The sequence below is a fragment of the Centruroides vittatus genome, unplaced genomic scaffold, assembly GCF_030686945.1.
Source record: "Centruroides vittatus isolate TY-2023 unplaced genomic scaffold, ASM3068694v2 contig_824, whole genome shotgun sequence".
Classification (NCBI taxonomy): Eukaryota; Metazoa; Arthropoda; class Arachnida; order Scorpiones; family Buthidae; genus Centruroides; species Centruroides vittatus.
The window spans coordinates 157,682-185,607 of record NW_027122537.1 but is presented as its reverse complement, the minus strand read 5'-3'; the positions used below and the strand labels follow the sequence as shown (position 1 = coordinate 185,607).

The 27,926-nt window shown below is 30.8% G+C and overlaps 1 protein-coding gene across 2 annotated transcripts; it reads right to left on the bottom strand.

Moving 5' to 3' along the window:
* Nucleotides 1–12: 12 nt before the first annotated feature.
* On the bottom strand, nt 13–27,841 carry Fibp (acidic fibroblast growth factor intracellular-binding protein). Of its 2 annotated transcripts, none has more exons than XM_067278833.1 (9): nt 27,453–27,841; nt 25,051–25,246; nt 22,856–22,982; nt 21,490–21,590; nt 16,358–16,491; nt 16,111–16,286; nt 11,796–11,882; nt 3,388–3,488; nt 13–96 (listed from the first exon to the last, which is right to left on the bottom strand). In XM_067278833.1, exons 1-9 carry the CDS (start codon nt 27,535–27,537, stop codon nt 90–92), a joined length of 1,014 nt encoding a protein of 337 aa, XP_067134934.1. In that variant the 5' UTR covers nt 27,538–27,841; the 3' UTR covers nt 13–89. The 2 variants fall into 2 exon arrangements, with proteins under 2 accessions (XP_067134934.1, XP_067134933.1); XM_067278832.1 differs by lacking the exon at nt 13–96 and adding an exon at nt 2,555–3,316.
* Nucleotides 27,842–27,926: the final 85 nt, after the last annotated feature.

Genomic DNA, 27,926 nt, shown 5'->3' with positions numbered 1-27,926 from the left:
GTTGGCCGACGGGAGTGGGTGAAAGCAAAGGCGGTCGAGCGGTCAGATGGTCAGGTGAGGGTGGATGACTCACTGAGACTGGTTGTCCATCAAAAACTGTTTAATAAAAATAAAAGTTTTCTTACAAGTTACTCTTGTTCGAAGAGGTAACACCACACAAAACGCGCGACTGACAGTCCCCACAAGAGTTCATCCAAAGTTCGTGTTCCGATGTCCGGCAGTTCGACGGGACGACGAGAAGACGATAGGCCCCGGGGCGGATGGCACGTATTCTGGCTGCTGAAGCTCGATGTGAACCGATGATCTAGAGATGGCTAGGCAATCACACATCCACGGTGCTTCCTCAGGTTCAGAAGGGATCCTTTCTTTCTGATGTTATGGGCGCACACACCACCACCAGAAGGCCAGACGGCCGAGCGGTCAAGGTGGCAGCCTGCCGCTCTGGGGGACCCGGGTTCCAATCCCGACGGGTCGAAAAATCCCCAAGAATTTTTCGGGGGTGGTCCGTCCGGATATGTCCGGCCCCGTCCCTCACCACCCGGTCAACCCATTGTGGGCCTGGCCGAACCCATAATGGCTTGCAAAAAGAGGCCCTCTTAGTGCCCACAGGGCAGAAAGAGCTAAAAAAGAAAAAAAAACCCACCACCACCAGAGGAAACTCGCGCATCCAAGAACTCCTTTATGTCCTTGAAACGACGGTTTTATAATCTTTCTCCTCCAAGTCGCCTCTCATTGTCACCTGGTGCCAATTCGAAACCCGATGGAGGGTGCGGTAGAGGTCATCTTCGTGACAGAACTTGATTCCTTTCGCAGCGCGCGTTTGTCGAATTCGCATCTTTCATTGTTTAAATACAGAAAAAAAATCTTCCATTAAACAATGGAAATCTCCAATTTCGTCTCTTTTAGTCGACCCCCGTTCGGGTCCTCACATATCCACTGATAAGTCCTACTAGAGAGGCGAAATGCAATTGGAGTACAGGTAACCCCCGTATAACACGGCACTTCTATAGCACGGATTCACTCTAACACGGTTCGAGAATTGGGAACATCCCCCGTATAACACGGGTTCACTCTAACACGGTTCGGGAATTAGGTAAAACACTCGTACAGTACAACATGAAATGTAATAAAAACTGTTACCAGTTGATGATGCTCATGCTGAGATCATCATATAGGATGAATAATCCTCTGGTAAAATATTTACTTAAATAATAAATAAGTATTTTACCCATGAAAAAAATGTACTATATAAAGCTGAAAAACCGGATCCTATCACTGTATCCCAAAAAATGGCCACTAGGGGCACCCCTGGCTACTATTTAAATTAACAATATAAATTATTTTATAATTATTTTATATTTTTACAGTATAATATTCAGTATATTATTATTTTTATTTGTAATTTCGTATGCCCTGATGCCTGCCTGCATCTGGCTTTTCGACTTGTGAATAATAAATCCGATTTAAAGAAGGATTTAACAGCATGTTTTTTAATTTTGGAACCTAACCCCCTTTTTCGCACTACTTCTTTGTTTCGTATAACACGGATTCACATAACACGGCAATTTTTTGGAACGTAACTCCCGTGTTATACGGGAGTTATACGGGAGTTACCTGTATACCAAACGTATATAAATAAAATCCAACAACAAGTTGCGTAACTTTCCTGACGTTAAAATTTTTATTTAAAAAGTAACTTTTATATTATTATTATTCATACTATTAACAGATGGCACAACACACAGTGTTATTTATTATGAGATTTTATCATAAAAATTTTTATATTATTATTAATTATTATGAAATGAAAAAACGCTGAATTTTGGTGGTAGAGACAAGTTTTGTAAATAAAAATATTGTAAATGTTAATAACGAGTAAAATCATAAGTTCGAGATAGAGGAGAGTCATGTGTTCTATCTCCCCACTCTTTCAACCTTTAACCACCAAAATATAATACCATCAATGCCCCTTAATACCCAAGTTACTGTGCCAAATTTCGTTTCTTAATCCTCAGATATTAAACAAAATAGCCCACAACACACACAAGGAATATTTTTTGACTTTTTTGGGTTCAGGTGGTCTCAAAACGTAGAGATTTGCAAAAAACTTGGAGTGTCAAATCTGACACAATTCCAATTCTTTCCCTTGTTAAGTATGTATAACAGCCGAGAAGGTAAAATTACTAGAAATTGTGTAATACTACCATTACACCCACTTCCATCTATTGATACCCAAATACACTGTTAAGCTCCACCAACAGGGAACAAGCGAATGTGTTTTAGAATTACTGTATGCGATTTTTTAACTTTTTTCTTAACAAAATTTGTCTTATATGGTACTTGAGCTTCTTGAGAATTGATGTTGAAAACAAATTCGTAATTATAACGTTCAATGTTTCTCATTTGTTCAAAAAATTATCTTGAATTTTGAAATATTTTTATAGCGTCAACATCCAATCAAGTATTCTGAAATTCTGCTGAACAGTTTTTATATGACAAATCTTTTTATTAATAATATTTAAAAAAATTGAAAAATCATATCGTGTACTATTTATTAAATAAATCAACAGAATATGCAGTTATAAATCATTACATTCATCTCAATTGACAATTATATCTCAAACAAAAAAGATAAATTTTAGAATATACATCAGTTTGAAAATTCTAATGAAATAATCAAATCAGATTTATTATCAGGCTACATTTCAGCCAGTTAAGTTAAATATACAACTACTATGCGATTTGGTCTAAAGATAGGTGTTTAAGTCAGTAGCATAGCTACGGTTCTCCGGGCCTGGTGCGGAACCAGATTTGTGGGCCCCAAAAAAATTTTTTGGGTATTTTTTCTTGTGATTTTGGGGCCCCACGGGCCTATCACTTTCCAGGGGCCCGATGCAAACCGCACTTACCGCACCCCCTAGCTACGCCACTGGATAAGTTGTATCTTGTATTAAATTTAATACATTAGAATGGAATAATGAAAGTTAATACATGTTCACCAAACATCATTTAAAAACAACTTGTTTAAAAATAACATGTTTTATTTTTTTACCATATCCTCAACAATAAAACAGAGTATATTAAAATTAAATAAGCAATTTTAGCATAATTTTAAATTATTTTAACTGTTAATATATCAAAAAAAATTTTTTGTTAAATTTTTCTACTTGTGATATTGTCTTTCTATACATTTTTAAAACAAGTTTTGAATAACGTTTATTGTAATATTTTTATTATTTAAGTATGATACATTTGTAAAATACAACTAGACATAGTTTTCATGTATCTCTCCCAGATGTCTATTAAATGTAATTCACTGAAAGGCAAACATTTAAAAATTATCTATAAAAATATTTTAATTTATAATTTTATAACATTTCTAATTACCTTTGAAACATATCCAAATTAACAGCCATTTCTGTATAAACATCTAGAAAATATTTTAATTCTTGAAGAGTCCATCTTCCATGACGACAAGGTTCTATAAACTAAAATGAATATTTAATAATTTATAATTATTTGAAAAAATCAAAGTAAAACAAACTTTTTATAAAAACTATATTTATTACTAAGTAAAAACTTATTGTATGTATTATGTAATGTAATACACTACTGTATACTTAACTCTTGATTTACATGATATATTGGTTCTATTGAATGGTCATTCTCCTGAATGACTATTCGATGGAACCAATCTCAATGTAAAATCATTGTTTGCTAAGATATTTTGTTGAGATAATCTGGTATGAGAAGATAAAATTCTCCTATTACTGCATTTTTCAACTCTTTTATTGTATGATGTGCTGTTGACTGACTTTCCTACTTGATCAAGCTTGCAGGTGCTTGGACAATCTGTTCCCAAACAGATGGATTGTTCATGGATAAGAAGCATTCCCAGAACCTCTCCTATGGCCAACACGAAGTTCCAACTTTGGATGCCAGAAATGCCATTAGGCTTTTTCAAAGAACCAGTCAGTAGTGCTATCAGTGAAGAATGATGCAGTGATAGGAGCATTTCCTTTTCTCAGACCAGATTATCTCTGTGAACTTGGCAGCATATCAGACTCTGCTGTAATTGCTATGGAATGCATACTGATATTCTGAGCAAGTGATGTATAAGGTACATATATCTCAATATCTCTTTACAAGAAAGAAAAAACAGAGATACAACTTCCCAGACATCCTGTAAAATACTTCAAGTTTTGTTAGGAAAAAAAGAAACAGTTGGAAAATAATAAAAATGTTTGATGCTAATTGATTTCAATTGAAAAATAAAAACAAAAACAACATAAAAAGATTGTAACAATCTGTCATTAATCTAAATTGTTTCGTTTTTTTAGATACTTCACATCATATTACAGGAGAAATGAATGAAGGAATCTGTTCTCTCTCCTCTGTATGAAAAAATAAAAGTTAATTCTAGATGATTCAACTCAATAAACATTTTAAAAAACCAAATGTTGACAAATTTATCTGTATAACCTTTGAATTTACAGATAATTGTTGACACAAACATTTTTTCCCTAATTAATTTTATATAATAATTGACATACATAATGCACAATAACTTTTTATTGTGAAATTTTATCATAAATAATTGGCATCAATTTTGTGTTAACAGTCACAAATAAACACATAACTTAGAACCATATTTATTTATTTTCATCTGTAAATATACAGATGGAAATAAATACATATTCACAAAAATATCTGAGATTAAAAAATTGCACAAAGTAGAAAATTATGACAATTTAAGTTGACAATCCAATTTCTTTCTTATGAGTGTTTCTTTGGTAAAGATAAGCTTGGTGCTTTTAAGCAAAATGTAAAAAACATTAATACAGGTAAAAATCTTGTAGGCACCACTTTAAAGCATCGAGCTTATCTTTACCAAAGAAAATGCCCAAGAAAAAAATTTGACAGTCATCTTAAATTGTCATAATTTTTTAATTGGTGTAATTATTTTACATCTTAGATGTTTTTGGGCAATGATTGTGTTATTACATTAAGACCTAAGAGAGGAAGCGCCCAATATTTTTCTTCCATTGACCCACATATAGTAACTATTCTTTTCAATCAACCCCCTTAAGTGTAGATATATATATCTACATGCAATAGTGATAAAGTATTGAAATAATGACTCAATATATTTCATTACATTCATTCATTCTATACAGATCTAAACATGTTTAAATAATGTTTCTAAAAATTGTTTTAGGAAAAAATTGCAATATTTTAAAAATCTTTTAGTCTTTCTTTTTAATAAATTGATTCTTAAATTATTTTTTTTTATTTAAAATAAAATAAATGAATTTAAAATAAATGAAAAAATAATGTTGCTGTTTTATATGAAATCAAAAATAAAAATGTGACAAATTTACAATAAGAAAACTAAAATTGACTATTTCAACTTCTATTGTGGTACTACTGTACAATACGTCTCATTCCATGTCACAGTTTACAGAAATTAAGTACATCATAAGATTTCTAGTGATAAAACCATATAAACAATTCTCTCATTTGTTGGGGGAAAAACAAAATTTAGAATTTAAGATAATTAAAGTAATATTTAGAGACATGCATCAACTAGTTAAGGGTTAAGTAAAATAAAATATCTTGTGTTTCATTATTCCAGTTACAAATGAAAATATTAAGAGTGAATTATAAAAAAGGCCATATTTAGTAAGTAAAAAAAAAAAAACAGAAATCTCTCTGTATTTTTGATGATAGAGTTAACTGAGTTGAAATATGTTCAATGATAAATAGCATCTCAATTTCCCAGCTATTGAAGTATAAACTTCAATACCATATTTCCAAACATGTAAGGCATCTATAAGACATGCTCTTATAGATGGGACAAAATCAGGAATATATTCTACAAAGTACCTAAAAAACTCATTATTTAAAAACTTTTATAGTACCAGAATTTTTTATTTTGGCTTTTATAACCACTTAAAGAGGTTATTTTGGACAAATAAACCAAAATATCATGTTATTTCAATCCAGCATTCACCCAAGTTCAAGAATTACTCACAAGACAATTTTATTCTCCGATATTTGATTTAAATGCATTTCAGATCAATAAAATATCAGAAAATAAAATAGTCTTATGAGTAATTCTTGAACTCAGCTGAACATTGGATTCAAATGATATAACATTTTGGTTTATTCATCCAAAAACTCCTTTTAAGTAGTTATAAAAGCGAATGTAAACTTTTGTACTAAACTTTTTAGTTTTAATAATTGTGGTTATTAGAGCAGGGGTGGCCTACACAGGTAATTATTAAAAATAATAATGGTTATTAAAGATGTCACTGAATCATTACTGTATCATTATATTTGCACTGACACAGAAGTGTGGTGCCAAAACAAGTTGGCACATATAAGAGCATGCACTTACAAGCAAAACAGGACATGTGTTCAAAACTGAAAATTGATCAATGGTGGTATACCAGAAGTGTGCACTATATAGATTGCCAATCTGTATGAATTAGTAATATAATTATAAGTATAGTTAATACTTAAATACTAATACATGGGAAACTGATATGTAATAGTTAAAAACAGCAGTAATTACTAAAAGTGTTATTAAGTGGCAGCAAAATTCATCCTGATGATTTATTAAGGTAGCAGACTCTAGATACTAGGGTTTGGGAAGTCTCGACATTCTTAAAGTCCCGGAACACGAGAGAACCCATGATCAAAATCCCGGGTCGTCCCAGGACTTGGAGACTTCTCAGAATAAAATTAGAATCGAGTTCATTTTTGGTGAGATATATCAATAAAAAAGCAATTTTAGTAAAAATCAACATTTATTGAACATAAAATCAAATCCTAATATTTATAACGTTAATTAAAGTCTAAACAATTCGTATGTTTAATTCTTATAATCATGGATTCATTTTTTGACAGTAAAATCTTATAATTATAAAACCAACTTAGTGATCATACTAATCATTAATAATCATCACCTAGTCTCTATTCATTAGTCATATAAATAATATAATAAACTAGTAATTAGACTTCTTTTCTGATTTAATAAAATGGGCATTTAAAAAAATCAGAGCATTTACAGCTTTCTCCAATAATCTGTTTCTGATTTTTGTAATAATGCCTCCAGACAAGAACACTCGCTCATTTTCAACAGATGTTGGTTTTATTGTGTTTAAAGCTTTACAAGGTACAGTAGTTCCAAACTTTCGGTACGTTTTCCGATTGCTTGAAGCAACTTGCTTCAAATAACTGGAACTCCTTTTTTAATGTTGCTCTTGATCTTCTTGCAAGAATTTCGGGTACATTTTCTTTGATTTTTTTGATTGCCTGTTCCATTTGACTATGAAACAACTCGTCAGGTTCATTGTGTACTGTAGAGCTACTGGTACTGGGTTCGGCGTCCATTATTTCCAAATCTGGCATTTGGATACGAGGGATATTTTCAAAAAGTCTGCAATACAGATCTTCCACAAAAGCAATAAGTGCAGTTTTATTCAAATTCGAAGTAAAAAAATCTGTATTTTGCAACTGTGAGCTGTGGTGGCCAGTGTGCAAATATTTTAACAAACAAACAACCCGTTGTGATCTTCTTTCTTTTAGACGGGCTTTCAATGTTTCAAAGAACCGTACCGCCAGATTATCATTTGTCATTGTCGATTGAATTTTTTTCAGTAAAATGTCAATTATTGCTTTGGCTGTGAGTAACAAAGAGTTTTGTCTGCTTAAGGCTTCTTCAGCTATCTTGACTGGCTGCAATAAAGTAACGATTGACTGCAAAAGAAGATTTTCCTCATTCCATTTGTCTAACATGTTTAAATAAATCAACGCTTTCTTTACGCAATTTCTGAGCTTCAAAAACTTTTCTGCCATTACAATTATAGAATTCCACCTCGTTTTGACATCCAGTAATAAACTGAGTTCTTTTCCAAATTCTGATTTAACATATTTCTGTAATTGGCTGTTTTTCAGTGGACTCTTTCTAAACAATTTCACTAGGAATCGAGTTTCATCGAGCGCTATTTTAATTTCATCAATTGGTTGTAATGGGCAGTTTGTTTCATAGCTGGCATTGCAGTCCTCTTCTTCATCAGAAGAGTTTTTGTTCTCCACAATTTCATCATCACTATCATCAGTATCTTCGGAGGTAGAAGCTGCGGATGTGGCAGTAGCCTGATTTTTTTATAAAATGTGTCTACAACTCCTAGATGTATTGCGTGGTTTGAGCTTAGGATCATCTCGCTGGGGCACACCTCATAAAGTGAAATTGACGACTGACTGACTGAGCTGACATTGCTGACACAGACAGTCACAAATATCACGATCTCATAAACAAACGTCACAAAATAACAATATGGCGGCGAGCGTATTTATTGTGTACTCACTCAGTAAGTTACACAGGAGTATCAAGTAATTACTCCTTAAGCTAACAGATGGCACTTTCAATGACGAAGCGCGGGAAGCTAATAAAGTTTATTATGACCTTTCGAAAATAAAATTATTACAATACAATTTCGACAAGCGTGTCTTGAGTCTTGACCCGAAAGTCCCGGGACCCGAGACAATTAAATTTAGAAAAAGTTCCGGGACTTCGAGACAAGAGACGTCCCGGCACCTAAACCCTACTAGGTACATGCATGTGTCAAATAGTGTATCCAGAAATCTTTACAAATGGTTGTTGTTGTTGTTGTTATAAAGGATTAGAGTGCTGTCTGTTATGTAAATTGAGTTTGCCCTAAGGGTTGAAAAGAAAGTAGGCTGGGAAGAACTTAAGATGAAGAAAGAAAGAGAAAAATTGATTGGAAAGTGGAAATGAAGGAGAAGGGGGGCCCCAAGAGCTGCGTCAGAATTTGTAAGGATCAATACAATAAGGATGAATACATAGATATTTACAAGAATGGATGGGTTACAACATAGAAAACAAAGAACAAAAAATTCAGTGAAAACAATAAACAAAAATAATAACAGAAATAAAGGCATGTAACATTGCAGTGAAAATAACAATAAACCAAAGCAGTTAGGAGGGCATAAAAACTTCACATACAGTCAGAAGTGATGGGCAACACGATGTCCTGGTCTTGTTCACTGGTGGGAAAATTGCAGACCACACAGTTTTGGGGTGCGAACTTTGACAGCCAGAATGATGGATCATCACTTTTGCCACTGTTATCATAGCAGTTGTCTTCGTCCTTGTTATCATTGTTGATATCAGTAGAAGCTGGTAAGTCATTATCGCTCGTTTGGTTGGGATCAACATATGTTGGGGCATAAATAGGTAATCTGCATGAGAGTCCTGGTCTTGGTGATGAATTTGTTAAATGCCCTAAAAAGGGTACTGTCCATGACTAAGTCCTTTTCATTAAGAGACCAGTTGCAGCCAGCATGGACGCATGATGCCTCGAACTGGGTGTGTTGATTTTCATATTTGGTACACTCGTACAAGAAATGGTTTACGTCATCTTCTTGGTTGTTGTCAATATCACAATTTTTATAGTTGATTTTCTGAAAGTGGTAAAGGGTGCAGAAAGGAAATAAGCCCTACAAAATTTTTTACTATCTGATGTACAGTACCTGGCATTACTCAGGAAAATCCCAATAAGAGAAGTGCAGCTGTATCCTGTGCCCCCTAAAGCTGGACATGTGCAGGGGTGGCCTACACATGTCCAGCTTTGCTTCAAAATGGCAACTATGCTTACAGAAGGTACACTGAAGAGTAGAATATTGTTCACTTTTTGTGAGCAAAAGGACTTCTTGCAAAGGAAGTTTATAAGGAATGTTTCCTGTTGTGTTGAAAGTGTTTTTTGTGTAAAACAGTATACAACAAAGCTGATAAATTTTCTCAAAGACACTCAAAAGTTGCTGATGAAGACCAATCTGGTTGCATTGAAATTGCTTCAGAAGCAACTGTGCAGTGGGTGGAGATGATTTGTGCTAGACAAGTAGCTATTCGCTTGTGCCAGTAAATATAGGTGGCATATGAGTCGACCAAAATGGCTGCCACAAAGGGTATAACGTGCTTGACAACGTACGAGAGTTACTTATGTGTTGTCTTTTTAATAACTTTTCTCTCTGTAGTCAAAACGTTTTATTCGCATTTGTATCCGACATTAATCCTAGTTGATTTCGTAGTTGTTTAAGTCACGATGATTACACTTTGTGACATTTTAGAATATGTGGCTGATCGAAAAAGATGTCTTACAGAAGGAGAGGAAATACTAAAACTGATAACTTCACATCTATCCAGCTCTTTCTCAGCAAACAATTCACTTCAGTTTCACCACAGCTAATTTTGCTGAGCTTAAAATTCTTTTATACAAATGTTTTTACTCTATCTAATATAGGCCATCGTCAGGTTTAATATTATAAATGTTCCAAAATGGAACGTACCGTTTTCGAATATTTTACATATTTAAAACTCAAAAAATAATTTAACTTCAAAATAAATTGAAAGAAGTGTGTATATTAAATAAATAAATAAACAAATAAAACACAGAAAACAAAGCTAAGTAGAAAGAAATGATTTAAGGGTTTTTAAATGCTATTCTTTTTTCTATTATATATTTCCACACTATTGGAAGCGCATTAGCATCCATAGCATTTAGGCAACGGTTTTTCATTTTAATTTTATAAATTTTCACCTTTTCCATCTCCAACGCAATGGATGGAGAGTGCACCATTTAAATGACTTTAGCCTCTTCCCATTTTACAATCGCTCCTTCAGTCTGTGCCATAATTGCTAATAGTGTTGTGTCCTTTGTCAAAATTGTATGTATGTTCTTGCAGACGTACCGCCAGGTTTCTTCTAGTCACACCACATAATCTTTTTCGATTCCTAACTGTTGATTTTCAAATGGAATTTTATATACCCCAGCTTTACCTTCTTTTTTTATGCTGTCTTTATCGTTCCGTAGCAAACTACAGATAGTAGGTGCTCTTTTATAGATCATTCTCGATTTTTATAAAAAAAAGAGCATTTGATACAACGTTGACAAACGACACAACACAATATTATCAATTATAGCACAGACTGAATGAACGATTGCAAAATGGGAAGAGGCTAAAGTCATTTAAACGGTGCACTCTCCATCCATTGCGTTGGAGATGGAAAAAGTAGAAATTTATAAAAGTAAAATGAAAAACCGTTGCCTAAATGCTATGGATGCTAATGCGCTTCCAATAGCGTGGAAATATATAATAGAAAAAAGAATAGCATTTAAAAACCCTTAAACCATTTCTTTCTACTTAGCTTTGTTTTCTGTGTTTTATTTGTTTATTTATTTATTTAATATACACACTTCTTTCAATTTATTTTGAAGTTAAATTATTTTTTGAATTTTAAATATGTAAAATATTCGAAAACGGTACGTTCCATTTTGGAACATTTATAATATTAAACCAGACGATGGCCTATATTAGATAGGGTGAACACTTTCTATTCTAACAAACTACTTTATACCCATAGCAGCTGCCATTATGTAGTTCGCGCTAATACCGCTAGGTGTCAGATCTATCGTTGGCACAAGCGAATAGATTCTTGAGTCTATAGACAGATCTAAGTGTAACAACTGCACTAGGATATTCTCATGCATAAGAGTTTAGCCTACACCATAATGTATAATAATTTGAAATTCTACAAAATGTGTGTATGGTGGGTGCCCAGAGAACTTACTAATCCTATAAAGTATTATCCATGCATTTCTATTTGTTGTACATAGAACTGATAAATGTTATTTTTTAATTTTAATTATACTATAATATATTAAATATAAAATTTAATAAAGTGTCTTAAAAATATAATTTTTTACCTTTTCCACAATGTCCACAAATAAATCTCTGACTTCTTTGCTATGATTTAAACCATATGCTATATTTACAAGAGTTCTTGATAGAGCCTATCACAAAAATATATTTATATATAAATTGATTTTATAATATTAAAAAACAAACAATTAAAAAAAACTATATTACAAAAGTAAAATACAATAATAAAAGTATAAAAATACATGTTATATAGTATCATACATCCTTTATATCTTGTGAAGTCAAAGTATCGAATGTTCTTAAAATATTTCATTTGGTTGATAGCTCTATAAGCATTTCTCATTATTCTTTCTTATTAAAAAATATGGCAACCTATATAAGCATGACTGATTGCACATATGACGAGCTAGAACATAAAGGTATATGTTATTGAGTGTCAACAAGCTCTACCAGAATCAGTGTTAGATGAATTCATTTATTAAGTAAGAGACACTAATTTCAGATAAGTTACAAAGATGAAACAGTCAAAGACCATATTGGAAGACAGTAATCTATTATCAATCAGAAGTTGGTAAAAAAAAGACTGATTGTGAAACTAATCATAAAAAAATAGTTTGACAATGCTGCCACAAAAGTATTCTTCTGATAATGAGATTTTTAATAATTTTATTGACATGAAATTTAAAAGCAAGTGTATTGTGAAAAGCCACTCCCTGTGCATTAATAATTTGAATGTAAGAATTATCAGTAAGCATAAAGTTAATTAGGAAATACGGATACATGAAAAGTAAACAGCAACTATTTTATTTATATTTATGGACAGATAAGTTTTTATAAGTTATTGTGTAGATAGATGAGGTCAGATGAAATTAATTATTTTCAAATGTTAAAATTTATTGAGATCTCTGCTATAGCTATACATATAACCATGGACTCAATGCCCACAATGTTTGAGACCTTCTTATTATTTATCTGTATGAAACAATGACGTATTTTACAAAAAAAAAAAAAACCTAATTGGCACATTCAATGCAATTTTGCCTTATAACAGGTAACAGTGAATATGTTAAATTCATTTTTGCCTTGGCCAATCTCATTATTTCCTCTGGTAGTCAAGGTTATATGTCATCTTGCTGCACAGGTAAGTGAAGTCTTCAACACTGTGAATTTCTTCTCCATTTATCATTACTGGTTTCCTTATGTGCTTCTTCCCAAACATCATCTTTGTTTTTCCAATATTTAAATTTACCCTAAACCTTACTGTCTAGTTTGAAGTCATCACTGATCTTTCCAGCTTCTTTTCATCCTCCTCCAAAACATTTTGGGAAAACTAGTTTTGGCACTGTAGGCACCCATTGCACCTATATAGTTATTGCACTGGTTACACAGTCCCCATTTATGTTTTTCTCTGCATATTTTGATTGGTGTTGAAACCAATGCATGACTAACTCTGATTTCAGAAAGTTCTTCATGCAGTGGCTCTCATATCTCAAGTCTTCCCTTACAAAGCCAAACTCATGATAATCCTATGATGACAGACCTGGACTGTATGCAGGGTGATTCAGAATTTCCTAACCAAGTCTGCTGATCACCTTCACTGTGCACAGGGCTGTGCTCTGGTACCCATCAAAATACTTCTATTCAGCAGGCATACTATCTGTGTCAAAATGATTGAAGAAGTGTTAGTAGATGGAGGAGAGAAAAAAACCAGATAAAACCTACAGCAAAAACCAGTTGGGACTATGTAACATGCACAGTTCCATGGCCATTATTGAAATTCCAGACAAAAGTTAATCATCCCTTGTATCTTAAGTTGTTTATTCTGAACCCAAAGATGGAAAATCAGTTGCCTCTTCTTTACATTTGTCCGTCATTCTTTCAAGATGAGAAATAAATAATCTGATAGATATAGTATCTCCATGTCTTATTCCAGTTTCTGATTTGACCCTGTCACTGCCACTTTATTTATGTTTATTTAGAAAACCATTGAAAAGAGGTTCATAGGCAAATAAACAAATTTGTTCTGTCCTTCCAATCTGACATTCGGCAGAGGTCAAGAGCCACTGAGAAGATAATTTTAATTCACAGATCTTTTATTTATGTGCATTTCAGATTGGAGTTTATACTGATCTCTCCTCAGTCTACAGATAATAACTGTAAATTAAAAACTTTTTAAGACATAAAATTTAAAAATCAAATAATCTTACATAAGTGTACTCAGCAACAGTTTTGATTTCTTTTAATAACTTTACATCAGTAACAAATTTGTTTATTTGCCTATAAAACCCTTTTCAGTGGTTTCTTAAATAAGTGGTTATATCTGGCAAATATTGCTGATTTTAGCCTTATATTTTGCATTGTTGTTGAATCTTTTAGCAGATTACTTTATTTTCCATTCTATAGAATTCCAACACTGTCCCCAAATCACATACTGGTCTATGCTGTCAAATACTTCATAGAAGTCAATAAATATTTTTGTTCTTTGAGCCTTTTCAGTGATGAGGTATAGAGATAGTATTTGATGTATTGTGCTCTGATCACTTCTGAACCCTGCTTCTCCTCTATCAAATGTTCTTCCATTTGATCTTTTAATCTTTCTGTTAGGATTGTTATTATGACTTTTCCCAGAGTGCTTAGGAGAGCAATAGTTCAACAAATTTTTCATTCTGATTTACTTCCTTTAACATTAGAATTAGAATTAAGCATATGCCATTCCTTGGGAATCCTTCCGTCTCGAGTCATATTATACAACAGAAGTATTTCCTGAAATAGATTATCACATTTTTAATCATCTCTACTGTTTTCTACCATTTCCTGGACTTTCATTATTTTTTAGTTTTTTGATTGTTCTTTCAACTTAATATATGGAAATGTTATGGGATGAAGTTTTTTATGCTGTTATGTTGATATGTAAGATCAGATGGAATTACTTATTTTCAAATGTTAAAATTCATTAAAAGATTTCCACTGCAGTGGCATAGCGTAGTGGGGGCGGCACTTTTAGGGGTCGGCATTTTTTCACAATAAATAATAATATTATCTTGTAAAAATTTGAACCATTTCATTTCATATTTTTGTCGCACCTATGATTCAGACCGATTGAAATGAGCACGGAATTTTTCATTACTTATTCTGTGACGAAACTGGGGAATCCCCTTTCTTTAAATGAATGTATAATAATGACATCTTGCTCATTGTAGCGACTGACAACACCGTCTGTACTGACTTGTAGGGATTCCCCATATTTTATTTAGGGGAGGCAAAATTTTCCTCCGCCCTGGGCGGCTGATACCCACGCTACACCTCTGCTCCACTGTATATACAGGATTTAGATACAAATATTGCACCAGGCAATATCTTGCATCTGCTATGTAATAACTAAATGCAATTGCATTAGAGTACAGATAATCAGTAGTGAGTTATTTGTTGATTCAGGTACCATGCACTCAAACTTTCATATGGAGGAATCTTATCTCAAGTCCTATGAAGTCAATGGCATATGGCATAGTCATAGTCATACAAAGTCATAGAATATTTCAAGACCAAGTTTTTCAAGAACAAGTCAAGATTTTTTTTGTCCAGCTAAAATACTCAAAGAAGAAGTGGTTGGATACCATTAAAAAAATGAGTGGTGAAACCATGTGAGGTATGTATTTAATAAAAATATTGAAAAGATTGCAAAGGGTTCTTGCTCAACTTTCCTGGCACTCAAATAGAAGGTTAAGGGAACCAGGAAGTCCAATAATTTTCAATTACATTACAATATAAAATTTAAATAATAATAAATGCTTGAAAGGAATAATTTTATTTAATTGTGATAAAAATCTCTTTTTAAAAAACACTAAGACACATTAGCTCAAAGTTAAAATTGTATGTGGTACCATCTTTTATGAGATTTTATTAAAAATAATTTTTATATTATTAGTTATTATAAAAAGGCAGAAAACTAAGTTTTGATAGTAATGATGAGATTTTAAAAATATTGTAAATGCCAATAATGAGTAAAATTTTCCTTAAGGTGATCCCACTTGAGATATGACACACAACCCCTCTATCTCCTTATCCTTTTGACCTTTAAACACAAAATTTAATACCCATCAATGCCCCACATATAAAAATAATCCTGCCAAGTTCCAAACTTTTGGTTCATCCAACTTTGACATATAATGCAAAATAGTACACACAATTTTATATGGGGTTTTATTTTACACTTTTGGGCTCCTTGAGTGTCAAGATATCAAGAAATGCAAAATGCAAAACCAGAAGATCAAAATTTGACTAATCACCATACTTTCTCTATGATATATTCTATAACATCTGGGAAAGAAATATTGAATAATTTGATATTAATATACTTACTTTAAAGGTATTTTCTAAATCACTGTAAGTTCTTTCTGTGATTTTTGCTTTTAAAGCAGAAAGGACTAAATGTTTATGACTATCAAGATTATCTCTTTCCAAAAGTAACTTCATTTCTCTTAATTCTTGCAAAAATTCTCTGTCCATTTCCATAGCAGTTTCTTCATATTTACAATCTAAGAAACAAAATAATTTTTAATTATTTTTAATCTTTCAAGAATTATTTTAAGCAGATTTAAATAAATACCTGTTTTCATACAAGACCAATTAGACATCATCTGATTTGCACAATGTAGAAAATCATTGAATGTTAAATACTGTAATTTTCTTTTTCCTGTTTCAAATCTGTTATTTGTAAGATACACAACAGCTGCATACTTTCTATAAATTAATATATCAATATTTCAAAAAAAAAGAATATGTTTTGATAAATATATCCAATCACATATATGTAATTTCTATTTTTTTAAAAACTGATAATATAAACAACATAAAAGTGCACTTTCATAAATAAATTATTTTTGATAAAGTATATATTATTTATATTAATATCAGAATAAATAACAGGAATTGCAACTAAAAATAAAATGTCAGCTATTTTAAATTTTAGTGATTTTAACAAAAAATGTTTATAAATTATTATAAAATTAATAAATGTTAGCATGTTTTCTCAAATATGAAATTATATACTGAAAGAACCAGATGTATTAAAAAATATGGATGAAAATAAAAAATTTAAAAACATTTGAGATCTTGCAGATTTGTGAAATAAATATAAGATGGTTCTGTATGCAATTTTATACTTTAATATGTAAGGATGTAAAATGTTAAAACTACTCTGTAAATAATACTTGAGACCCTAACTTTTGAAGTTTTGTTTTTATCTGATAATTTTATCAATATAGAATTAATTTATTTACAGAAAATAAAAGTTACAATTAACATTCCACATATAATAATTAATAAAGGAATGCTTTTGACAAAACATGAAAAGCAACAAGATTCATACATTCATAACTGTTGTCCTAAAAATGGCTAATATATAAACTTAGAAACTAGCATAATTTCCTCTTTCATTGGTGTCACCAAGGTAATAGTTATCAGACAAGAGAAAGAAGAGTTCCCAAAATGATGAGGTAAGCTTAACTCCAACAGATCTTTTTTATAGCCTAATGTTGAAATCTGGAGATTCAATCCTCCTTGCAGTCACACTTTTTATTCATCAATATATGAAACTTTATTTTAGTTCTACAATTTATACATTTTATTAACAAAATATTAATAGTTTGTATAGCATAATACCATGATAATACTGCAATATACAGCAAACAATAATGGCACACTGTAGTAAATCTTCGCTTCCATGCTGCCATTTGTATCAGTGATATATGGTTTGTACATTAGCTGTTGAAAACAGTGTTCAATTTTACTTTAATAATAAAAATTATCTCTTTGTTAAATAAATTAAGTAAGTTCATCAAACCCAAGCTTTATATGAAAATATTTGTCTGGTGGAATTTTAATAGTAATGCACAGGAATTGTTAGGAGTGCTGTTTCACTTGTCTACTACTATGGTAAAGATATTCATTTTATACCCAATGGATGTTTTATACTCAACATATAGTTTTAGAGAACTTTTTCCAGTTTCAAAAGTCTACTTATATTTTGGATATATAGTAAATTAGGTAGATGCCATCATCTTACATAAATATTAAATATTTCTAGATTCTGGTAATATATTGAAAATTTAATCATTAAGATTACATGGTAATTTCAAATTCATTCATTTCTTAAGAGAAAGGTCAAATTAAAAATCTGGATAGTATAACTGGTAATACAGTATATCAACCCAGACTATAAGAAGTTACAGGTTCAAGTCTTGATCCAGATGATCTTTTCTTCAAAACATTTCTAAATTAATCAATTAAATTAAAATAGTTCATTTCTAACTATTTATATTTAAATAAAATGACAGTATCTGCCAGCCATTAGGACAAATTAATCTAATGATTTGATCAAAAATAAAAAAAATTTGATGCAATTTGATTTATTGTTAGAAATTCATATTTTAGTTTATATTGTAAACATTCTAAGTTTCATACATACACGTAAGTGAAAAATGATCAAATTACTACATTATAAGATTAATACTTTATGATTCAAACAGAAGCATCATGAATATAATTTTGTAAATATGCTTTACTTTTCATCTAATTTATGAAAATATTTGTGACCATTAGGTTAAAATTTAGAATGTAGAAATAACTTAGCTTATTTTAATACATTAATTAACTTGAGATGATGCTACTGTACAGTACATCTAGCACACACGAGTTCTAACTCAAAATAAGATTTTGAAAATTCCTTCCTTTCCTTTCACATACAGAAAAAAAAAAATTTCATTTGATCAATAACTTTTGAGGAAAAAACTTGTCCTATGGAGTTCATACCACCATGTATATGTTTATATTGTGTCCCCATTATTTTAGCACACTGTTACTAAAATTAACTCAGCAAACATCATCATGAAATTAATTATTTTTTAATTATTGATATATCTATATGTAAATTATTATTTTTCTATGATGATAAAGAAATTTTATTTTAATTGCAATTTTAAAAAATACATTTTAATTTTGTTTGCCTTATTTCATATTTCAGTAATAATGTGTTGCATCATTGATTTAATAGTATATAGTTATTAACCAATATGTCATATTTTCCAAATAAGATTGTTAATGAATAAGATAATGCAGTTCTTTTATTGACAATTCAAAAATACGCAGTTTTTAATTCATAGTTTATTAAATTAAATAGATATATGATTCTTCTTGTGTCAAAATTGTGTTAGTCCAAGTTGCATCCTTCAATTTTTACTATTTCTTTTTATTTATAAGAACAATTAAAGTATTAAATTTAAATTTCTATAAAACAATTTTGACATTTTCTGTAATTTTTTAAAAATCATCAGTTTTTTAATCATGATATATGTCAACTAAGTATAAAAATAAAATTTTAGAAATAATCTCTGGGTTAAATAGTTTAGCAATAAGAAAAAATATTCTTAGAAGCAATGAAAAACAACAATATGCAGATGAAAAAAATTAGAAGTTAAATATAAAAGAAAGAAAATCTAAAAACTGTCTATTAGCATTACTGGTAAATACATTTAATTAACAAGTATTTTTAACAGTATACACTCTGTCAAATACCAGGGATTGTTAAATAAAATACAAAATATTGGTTTAATCATCCAAACTTATTTTGTCACTTTCAAAATATGCCCCATTTGATGGGGAAACACTTCTGTCAACAAATAATCCAGTCATCAAAACACTTCTTATAAGCACTTTCCAGTATAGCCTGCAGTTCCCTTTGCAAATTTTGTTTTATTTTTTCAATAAACTCGAAGCATCTTTCACAAAGTGGTAATTTGAGTTTGGGGAAGAGAAAAAAATCACACCAGGCCATATCTGGTGAATATGGTACTTGGTTGATGACATTCGTTGAGTTTTTGGTTAAAAATTCATGTACAAGGATCAATGTGTGAGAAAATGCATTATTGTGTGCATTAAAAGTGCATTATTGTGGTGCAACATCCAAGAACTGTTCTTTCACGAATATGGCCTTTTCCACTTTTCCAGCAAACATTCTCTCTCAAACACCTCATAATGCCCAGGTAATATTGTTTGTTGACAAATTTCTTCCAGAGGGAGTTTTCCCCTCTGGAAGAAATTTCAAGTGGACAACACCACGACAATCAAAGAAAACAGTCATCATGACTTTGATTTTTGAGCAACTTTCATGTGATTTTTTCAGTTTTGGCTCATTATTAAAGTGCCATTCCAAAGCTTGTTGGCTGGTTTGCATGTCAAACTCATAAACCCACATCTCATCACCTGTTACTGTTATAATGCATTTCATGAATGTAGGGTCCAAATTGGCTCATTTAAGCATGTCTTCAGCAACCTTTTTCCAGTACTCTTTTTGAAGAAAATTCAGCTCCTTTGGAACAAATCATGCTGTGACATGTCTAATGTCCAAAATATCAAATAAAGTTGTGCAAATGGATTAATGAAACATGTTCAGATTCTGAGCCATCTCTCTCAAGCTTGAATAACAATTTTCCATTACCATTTCCTTTACTTTGTCAATGTTTTCATCAGTCAAAGATGTTGAAAGCCAACCAGAACAAGGCAAGTCTTCCACCACTTCTCAGCCATCTTTAAATGCTTTGTATCACTTGTATGCACATGTTTTGGATAAAACTGACTCACCATAGGCCTTATGCAACATTCTCAATGACCCCAGCACAAGAAATTTCATTGGCAACACAAAATTTGAGGCCCTCTTTGTTTGATATTTTTGTCCATTTTAAAAATCGCAAAGCACACTTCGCATTCAATAACAAAACTAACAGTTGTAAATACACTGGTTGACAGATGATGCTACAAATTCACATGACAATTAAGTACACTAGTACCAACTTACAGCAAAAAGTTTGTTTTTTGTATATTTTACACAGGCTTTTGAAATGGACAATTCCTGGTATTTATTTGACAGAATGTATAAGTCTTCTTCAGGTAATATGGCAGATGGAACGTTATAAATCTAGAGATAGAAAACATTTTCAAATATGCAAATTGATGATTTATAACATTCCATCCACCATATTATCTGAAGAAAATAGTTATATACTGTAAGTACATGTTAATTAAACATATTTACAAGTAATGCCAATAGACAGTTTTTAGATTTTTTTCTTTTATTTTTAATAAGTGGCATCTCTTGTTTTTATCTCATTAAATTAGAAGTTAATTGTAAAACTAAGTTATTTATACAAAGACATAAAACTATTTTTTTTTATATTTTAAAATGGTGATAGAACCAGTCAAATTCTTGACTTCCTATCAATAAACATTTTCCATTTGGGTATTTAGTGCTTTGCTAAGAAAATCAATAAATAGTATACAGATAGATGAAATTTGAATCATTTTATCAGTTTTAAATTTGATGTTAATTTTTAAAATTTTTTCAAATGTATCATTTATTTTATTGATATTTGTGTTCTTGTTATTAATCTCTAAATACTTAGTATAATTAGGAAGAGAAAAAAATAATAATAAAATTAATATATTAAATCATATTTTTATAATGCAGTCTCTATAATTTCACAATTTTTGTTTAAAAATATTGGTATCTTATAAATTTCATACTATCACAAGTATTTTAAAATCTGCACCAGTAATGCAGGATTAATTTAACTAAATCAATGCATCTTATATTAAATGTTTTCAAATTGCATTCATCATTGACAAGAAATTTGGATTTACATTTAAAATCACATTTTGATTTCATATCTAAAAGCGATTACTCACCTTGCTAAATTTTCTGAAAGAAGGAACTGGCTTTGTATATTCTGAACAAGAGGGCCAATCATATCATCTACTACTTTATAAACTCTCTTGACATTATCAAACTATGAAAATAAAATGAAAATAAATTAATGTTTTTGCTTCCTTAGCTTATATTTCAATGAAGATGATATACCAATCAATGTGATAACTTAGCTGGACTAATTACTGCACCTTTAACTGTGGAATTTTTAGAATAATACTAATGTTTTCAACCTGGCTAATGGATCATCCCCAGGTGTTAAAAGTCAAGAGCAGAGTGTTAGTGTTGGCAGAAAGGATGAAGAGATAGATTCAGATAAACAAGCAAGGGAAGTGGTAGTTGATGTAAAAGAGTGTGAAGATTTTGCCAGGCAGGGGGAATGGAGTCCTTGTCCTGATGTTTATGCATGTATTGATAACACCGTTTATAAATTTCTCACTTCTCCAGAATGCTGGCACAGGAGGGATGAGAGACAGTTCAGATAATTTTGGCTGCCTGCTAACCTGACAATCTACTTCTATGCTGGGACTGCTGGAAAGTTGTGCATAGGAAGACAAAACTGTAGCTGACCTCTCTCTTTTAATGTCTTCTTTGTATTTATTGAGTCTCTGATTGAAGGATCTTGAAGTGTAACTTACATACATTGTGCTGATGCCAGTGTCCTCATTTATGGTTAGGATGATAAATTTATGTAATACTCCACTGCTCCATTTTTCATCTATGGAGTCTTTATCATTTTGTAGGAGGCAATATGAAATAGGCTATGCATTAATAAAATAAGCTATGCATTTACTATTATTCTTAGTGATGATTCATAGTCACGTTGGAGGATTTTAGAGTACATGAATATGGAGGAGGAGGAGGAGGAAGTAAGCTTACACTTAGACATATTTTGTGTACAAAGTTCTAAATGAGGTGGAGAATGACATGCTTTCAGAGGCCATTTTTCAGTGCTAGATAGCTGATCCTCTTTAGCTCCATATTCTGGTCCTTTGTCTGTCTTTCCAATACTAGCACTCTACTTTTGACTTTGGTGCCTGAAAATGACCTATTAACCAGGTCAAAAATGTTAATATATTTACTTTTTAATTAGGTTAAATAAAATATTAAATTAATTTTGAAAATAGTAACAATAATTATATAAATAAAAATTTTAAAAAAGTCTGATTAATTCTTTGTTTTACAATTTCTTATTAACTAGACATCAAGAGGAAAGACTACTTTTAGATAAAAATATTAAACTGTTACTATTTGAAGTATTATAGGCAAATAAAACCAAAATACTGATATGAGTAAATTAGTAGAGCTTTACTAAGTAAATATTTTTTTTTATCTAAAAAATTCTACCTGCCGCCTACAACTCTTGATGTGAATCCCAGTTTTTTCACTCACTTCATCTAGATCCTTTCTGTTACGAGATGATAATTTTTTACCTAGAAATTCTCTTATCACTGAGCTATCAAATTCATAATATCTGTAAAATAAATTATATCTATTATATATATAATCACAATTTTAACATTATACAATAAAATTTAAACTGTACATAAATATAATGATAAATATTGCATTATAAAAAAAGCTTTAAAAAAATTTAAGAAATTTCATTCCCTTTTAGTAAATACTGCTTCTCATTTTTAATAGGCACAATTACATTAAATTAAATAATTTAGGAAGTATAAAAACAAAGTCTGATTAATATTAATAATCAAATAATAAAGCCACATTCATTATTGGACAATAACTTGGCCCATCATTGGCCTTTAATCCAAATTATGTAACATCTGTGTATTTAATTGACTAAGTCAAAGCCTGATAAAGAATGAGACTTATCATTTGATAATTTATGGAATATATAGGGTAATTCATAAAGGTGGAAACACTCTAAAATAAATCTATTGGTAGCATTTTGAATCAGCTTTGAAACTTATTTTGAAGGCCATTTCAAATATCTTATTTGCTGTTGCAGATATATCAAATTTTCCAATTGTAAATGTGTAAAGAATGATGAAATTAGTCTAAATCTTGCTTCAAATGAATTCTATTGCTTAATTTTTCCAAGAACACATTATGAAACAATAAGTCAACTTTACATTTATGAGCATTCCAGGGTAGCTCACTTCTGCAACTTCTGAATAAATGTTATGCAGAGAAGTTTCTTTAACAAAACAAAAGAAAAAACATTGTATCCAAATTTAATTAATGATGTGCTTAAAATGCTGCTGTCCTTCAACGCCAATACACAACTGAGCAGAGGAGATGAGTGAATCATAAAGGTTTTGTCTAACTTTTGCACATATTGCAATTCTATCCTGGAAATTTGCAATGGTAATAGTAGGAGTTGAATAGACTATTCATTTAGGTAACCCACAAAGGAAAAAGTCCAATAGAGTTATGTCTGATGAACAAGGTGGCCATTCCACAGATCCTCCTTGATCAATCCAATGATCTGGGAAAACAAAGTGTAACCAGTCTTTAACCTCAGTATGATGAGGTGGGATCCATCATGCTGGAATCAAATCTATCAATGGCAAATCTTCTATCAAGTCAGTAACTATTTCTTGTAAAATCATATGCAAATATTGAAAACTACTCAATGAGCCTTCATAAAAAAGGGCCGATTATCTGTGTTGGAAAATCCCATATTGCACATTAATGCACCATTGAACTTGATGGGCATTTTTTAGAGTGAATTGTCATCTGCTCAATAATGTAAGTTGTGGGTGTTGACCACTCCATCCCTGAAAAATTGAGCATCATCAGTCTACAAATACAATAATATAAATTTTGAATTGTCATCAACTTGAATTAAAAGCCAATTGAAAAAAATCAACTCATTTTTAGCATAATTAGTTACTTGTAATGCTTGATAGTAAAATAGTTTTAAACTCTTTAGACAATCTTATAAATACAATTTATATATATATACTTTAATAAAATATTAAAAATTTAAATGAATAATAAATGATCTCAATGATCTTGTATAGTAGAAATAAATATGTAACGATAATAATAAAGACGATATCAGTGGAATTTATTTCTTTTCAAAATTCATACTACAGATGATTGAGAAATCATACAGACTTGTGAAATGACATCTGATTGGGTTTGAGGGTTTGCATTAACTGCTACTAATACCATAATAGGACTATCTTCATTTGTCCTTTAAGTTAATCTGTCTAGTATGTTTTATGTGCAACGTAACTTTCGTTTTTCAAAGTCATAGGGCGTTTCACCTTTATGAATCATCCTGTATAATGTAATTTGAATAAATCATAATTGTCACAAATAAAGTAAAATTTTAAACTTCATTTTAAGTTTACTATTTACATGAGCTTCATATAATTAAATCATATACTATAATAAATTCATACATAAATGGGAAATATTAAAATACTGTAATTCTGCAGAATTATCTTTGAAATCATTATAATTTTTGAAATTAATTAATATTTACAATATTGACTTAAGAGATATTAGTTTTTAATATTGTTTACATAACCTTATTAAAAATCTGAAAATTTAGCATGCAAAAATTTTACCTTTCTATTAACATTTTTTGGATACTAGGTGTTATTTGGAAAGTCCATTGTTCAGAAAGTCGAGGTGGTGAATGTAACAAGCGTTCCAACATTTGGAAGGTTCTGTAATGATCTTGAACATCACTAATTAACATATCTAAAGGAATGGATTCTTGTTTCAATGTACCTTGAAGAACAGAGGCTGCAGCATCTTGAGCTAAATTACATTAATAATAAATAATAAAGATTTACGTAAATAATTCAGATTTTCTATTACTTCTTTTAATGATGATATATTAAAAAAACAATTTTGTGGTATTTAGAAGTTACACTTAAAATAGTTTTAAACTCTTTAGACAATCTTATAAATAAAATTTATATATATATACTTTAATAAAATATTAAAAATTTAAATGAATAATAAATGATCTCATTGATCTTGTATAATAGAAATAAAATAAAAATACCTTTTTTCAATAATTTTTTTTGCATTAAAATGAATAAATTAATCCATAAAAGAAAATAATTTTGAGACAACTAGAAAGAAAAACTGTTGACTGCTAAACTAGAAAAAATTATATCTGAAGAGTTAAATTTATAGCTTAGATAAAAGAATGAATGGACAAACTACAAATAGAAAAAACTGCCACTTAAAACTGGTTAAATTAGAATTAAAAACACTAAACCTATAAACCAGCAAATTTTTATAAAAAGTGCAAATGTTTTCACCCATGTTGAACAAGCATCATCAGGCAAACTAATCCCCAAATGCTGAAACAAATAGAGGATTGCCAAACACGTGTGCAAAGAGGAGGTGACGTAAGACAAGAGAAAGGGGAGGAAAAGGATAGTAAGATTTATAGTTCGAAAAAAGACTTTCACACTATGGGGAAGGAGTCAACATTGTGAAAATTACTGTGGGGATGTTAGTGAACCAAAGACAAAAATTAGCTGGTGACAGATCAGGACTATATGGAAGGTGATGCATTGTTTCCCAGTAAAAGTGCTTTGTAGCTACTTGCATGTGTAATGTTTGGACTTTCATTATTGTAAAGAAAGCTCACACCTTTGGTCAGCAATCCTGGGCACTTATCCTTTATTACACAAAGGAGGCTCATCGGGGTTTTGGTATATTGCTCAGCTTTGACTGCCTCCCTGTTCCAGAAATTCAATCAACACACCATAATGATCAAATCATTTGCATCAAACACATCATTTTTTCAGCCAGCTGGGTTTCATTTGATTACACCATATAAAAATAAACAGAATAATTGTATTAAAGTTGCTTCTTTATAGAACTGATTTCAACATCTAGATTAAAAGCTGGTTAACTTCACTACAGATTAAATCATTTGTCAAAAAACCACTGTTTTCTTAACTTTAGTCTCAATTTATAAACATTTTATCTCTGTTAAAAACCATTAATACTTGAAAAAACCAAATGAATCAGTTTTTCATGAATATGATTCCAAGAAACATCTTTTGCAATACTAACAGACAGATGAAAATCAACAAAAATTTAAAGGCAAAAATATCATATAAGGATGTTTAAAACCTACTGCTTTCCTGTTTAGAACAATGACTAAAATTTTTTATATGATGCAAAATGTATTGCTGACACAAAATTTTTTTATAACATATATTTAAACAATGTAGTGAATACTATATAGCATGTTTAAATTCAAAATTATAGAGTCAAACATTTTTGAAAAAATATTATACAACATATTTTAGCAAAACCATTTACTAAATATACACAGTGCATTGAAATGGTTTTGTTAGTAAACTGCTTGTAGAATTTTTTTTTAAAAATTGCACCTTTTTTTAGAATTTGTCCAAACCAATTAAAAAAAGCATAGGGAAAACTTTGCAGTAGAATATCTTATTTTCAGAGATTACTTCTATATATGTTTGGTTTCTTTGCATTGGAATGCTATAACTTTTGCGATGCTTTGATGGCCTCTAAAATCCAGGTAACAGAGGTACAGATACAATCTTGCTTTTCATCAATCAAAATTTTTAAAAATAGAAGCATGGTTTAAACTATTAATTGTTTGTTTTGTCAAGTTATGGCAATGCAACGCTTAAGTGATCTGCCTAGGGGGAATGCCTTCCGGGAGGTCTTTTTAAGGGTAACTGCCCCCTACTCAGGCGTTACAGGTGTGGAGAAAACCTGGAAAACTCCATGTGGCCAGCCCGTCCTGGCAAAGAGCAAACTCACAACCAAACTCCCAGCATTTGGGAAACGAAATTACTTGGCCACTGGTGGGCCTTAATCTATTATTACATAAACAGATTTACTATCTAGAGAAGTTTTCAAATGCTGAATGATAATCAAAACTTGCAGTAAAATTAAAAAAAAACAAGCTATTACGTAAAGTTTTTCATTGTACATTTTCCTGACTTCTGTCCATTTGGCTTACCTGTATAACCATTCAGCCATAATTGGAATATTTCAGGATCTACGATAGTATTATTTCCAACAAAGACATCCACCTCAGCAAACATTACGTTTGATTTATTCGGTCTTGATATATAAAATCTGTTATATTGTGATGCTAGCAACGAAATTAAACCAAAGTTAAGAGGTTAAATGGTGTTTTCGTACAGCCTATTCAATGTATCTGTTGCATTTTTTTCATTCCCGTCATTAAAATTTGATTTTAATACAGTATAAAATACTGCATTTAATTTTATAAGTGGTGTCACACTACTACCATAAGTAAATTTTTTTGATTTTTATTTTATTATTATTATTTAATTAATAAAAGCTAATAAGTTAAAGAAAAGTACGCAAAAACTAGGCTTAGGTCTAAGGGTAGTCGTTGGGCATGAGTTACTCGGACTATTGCGCCCCGTGGTGATGAAACTAGGCTTATAAGCTTGAAGAAGTTAGC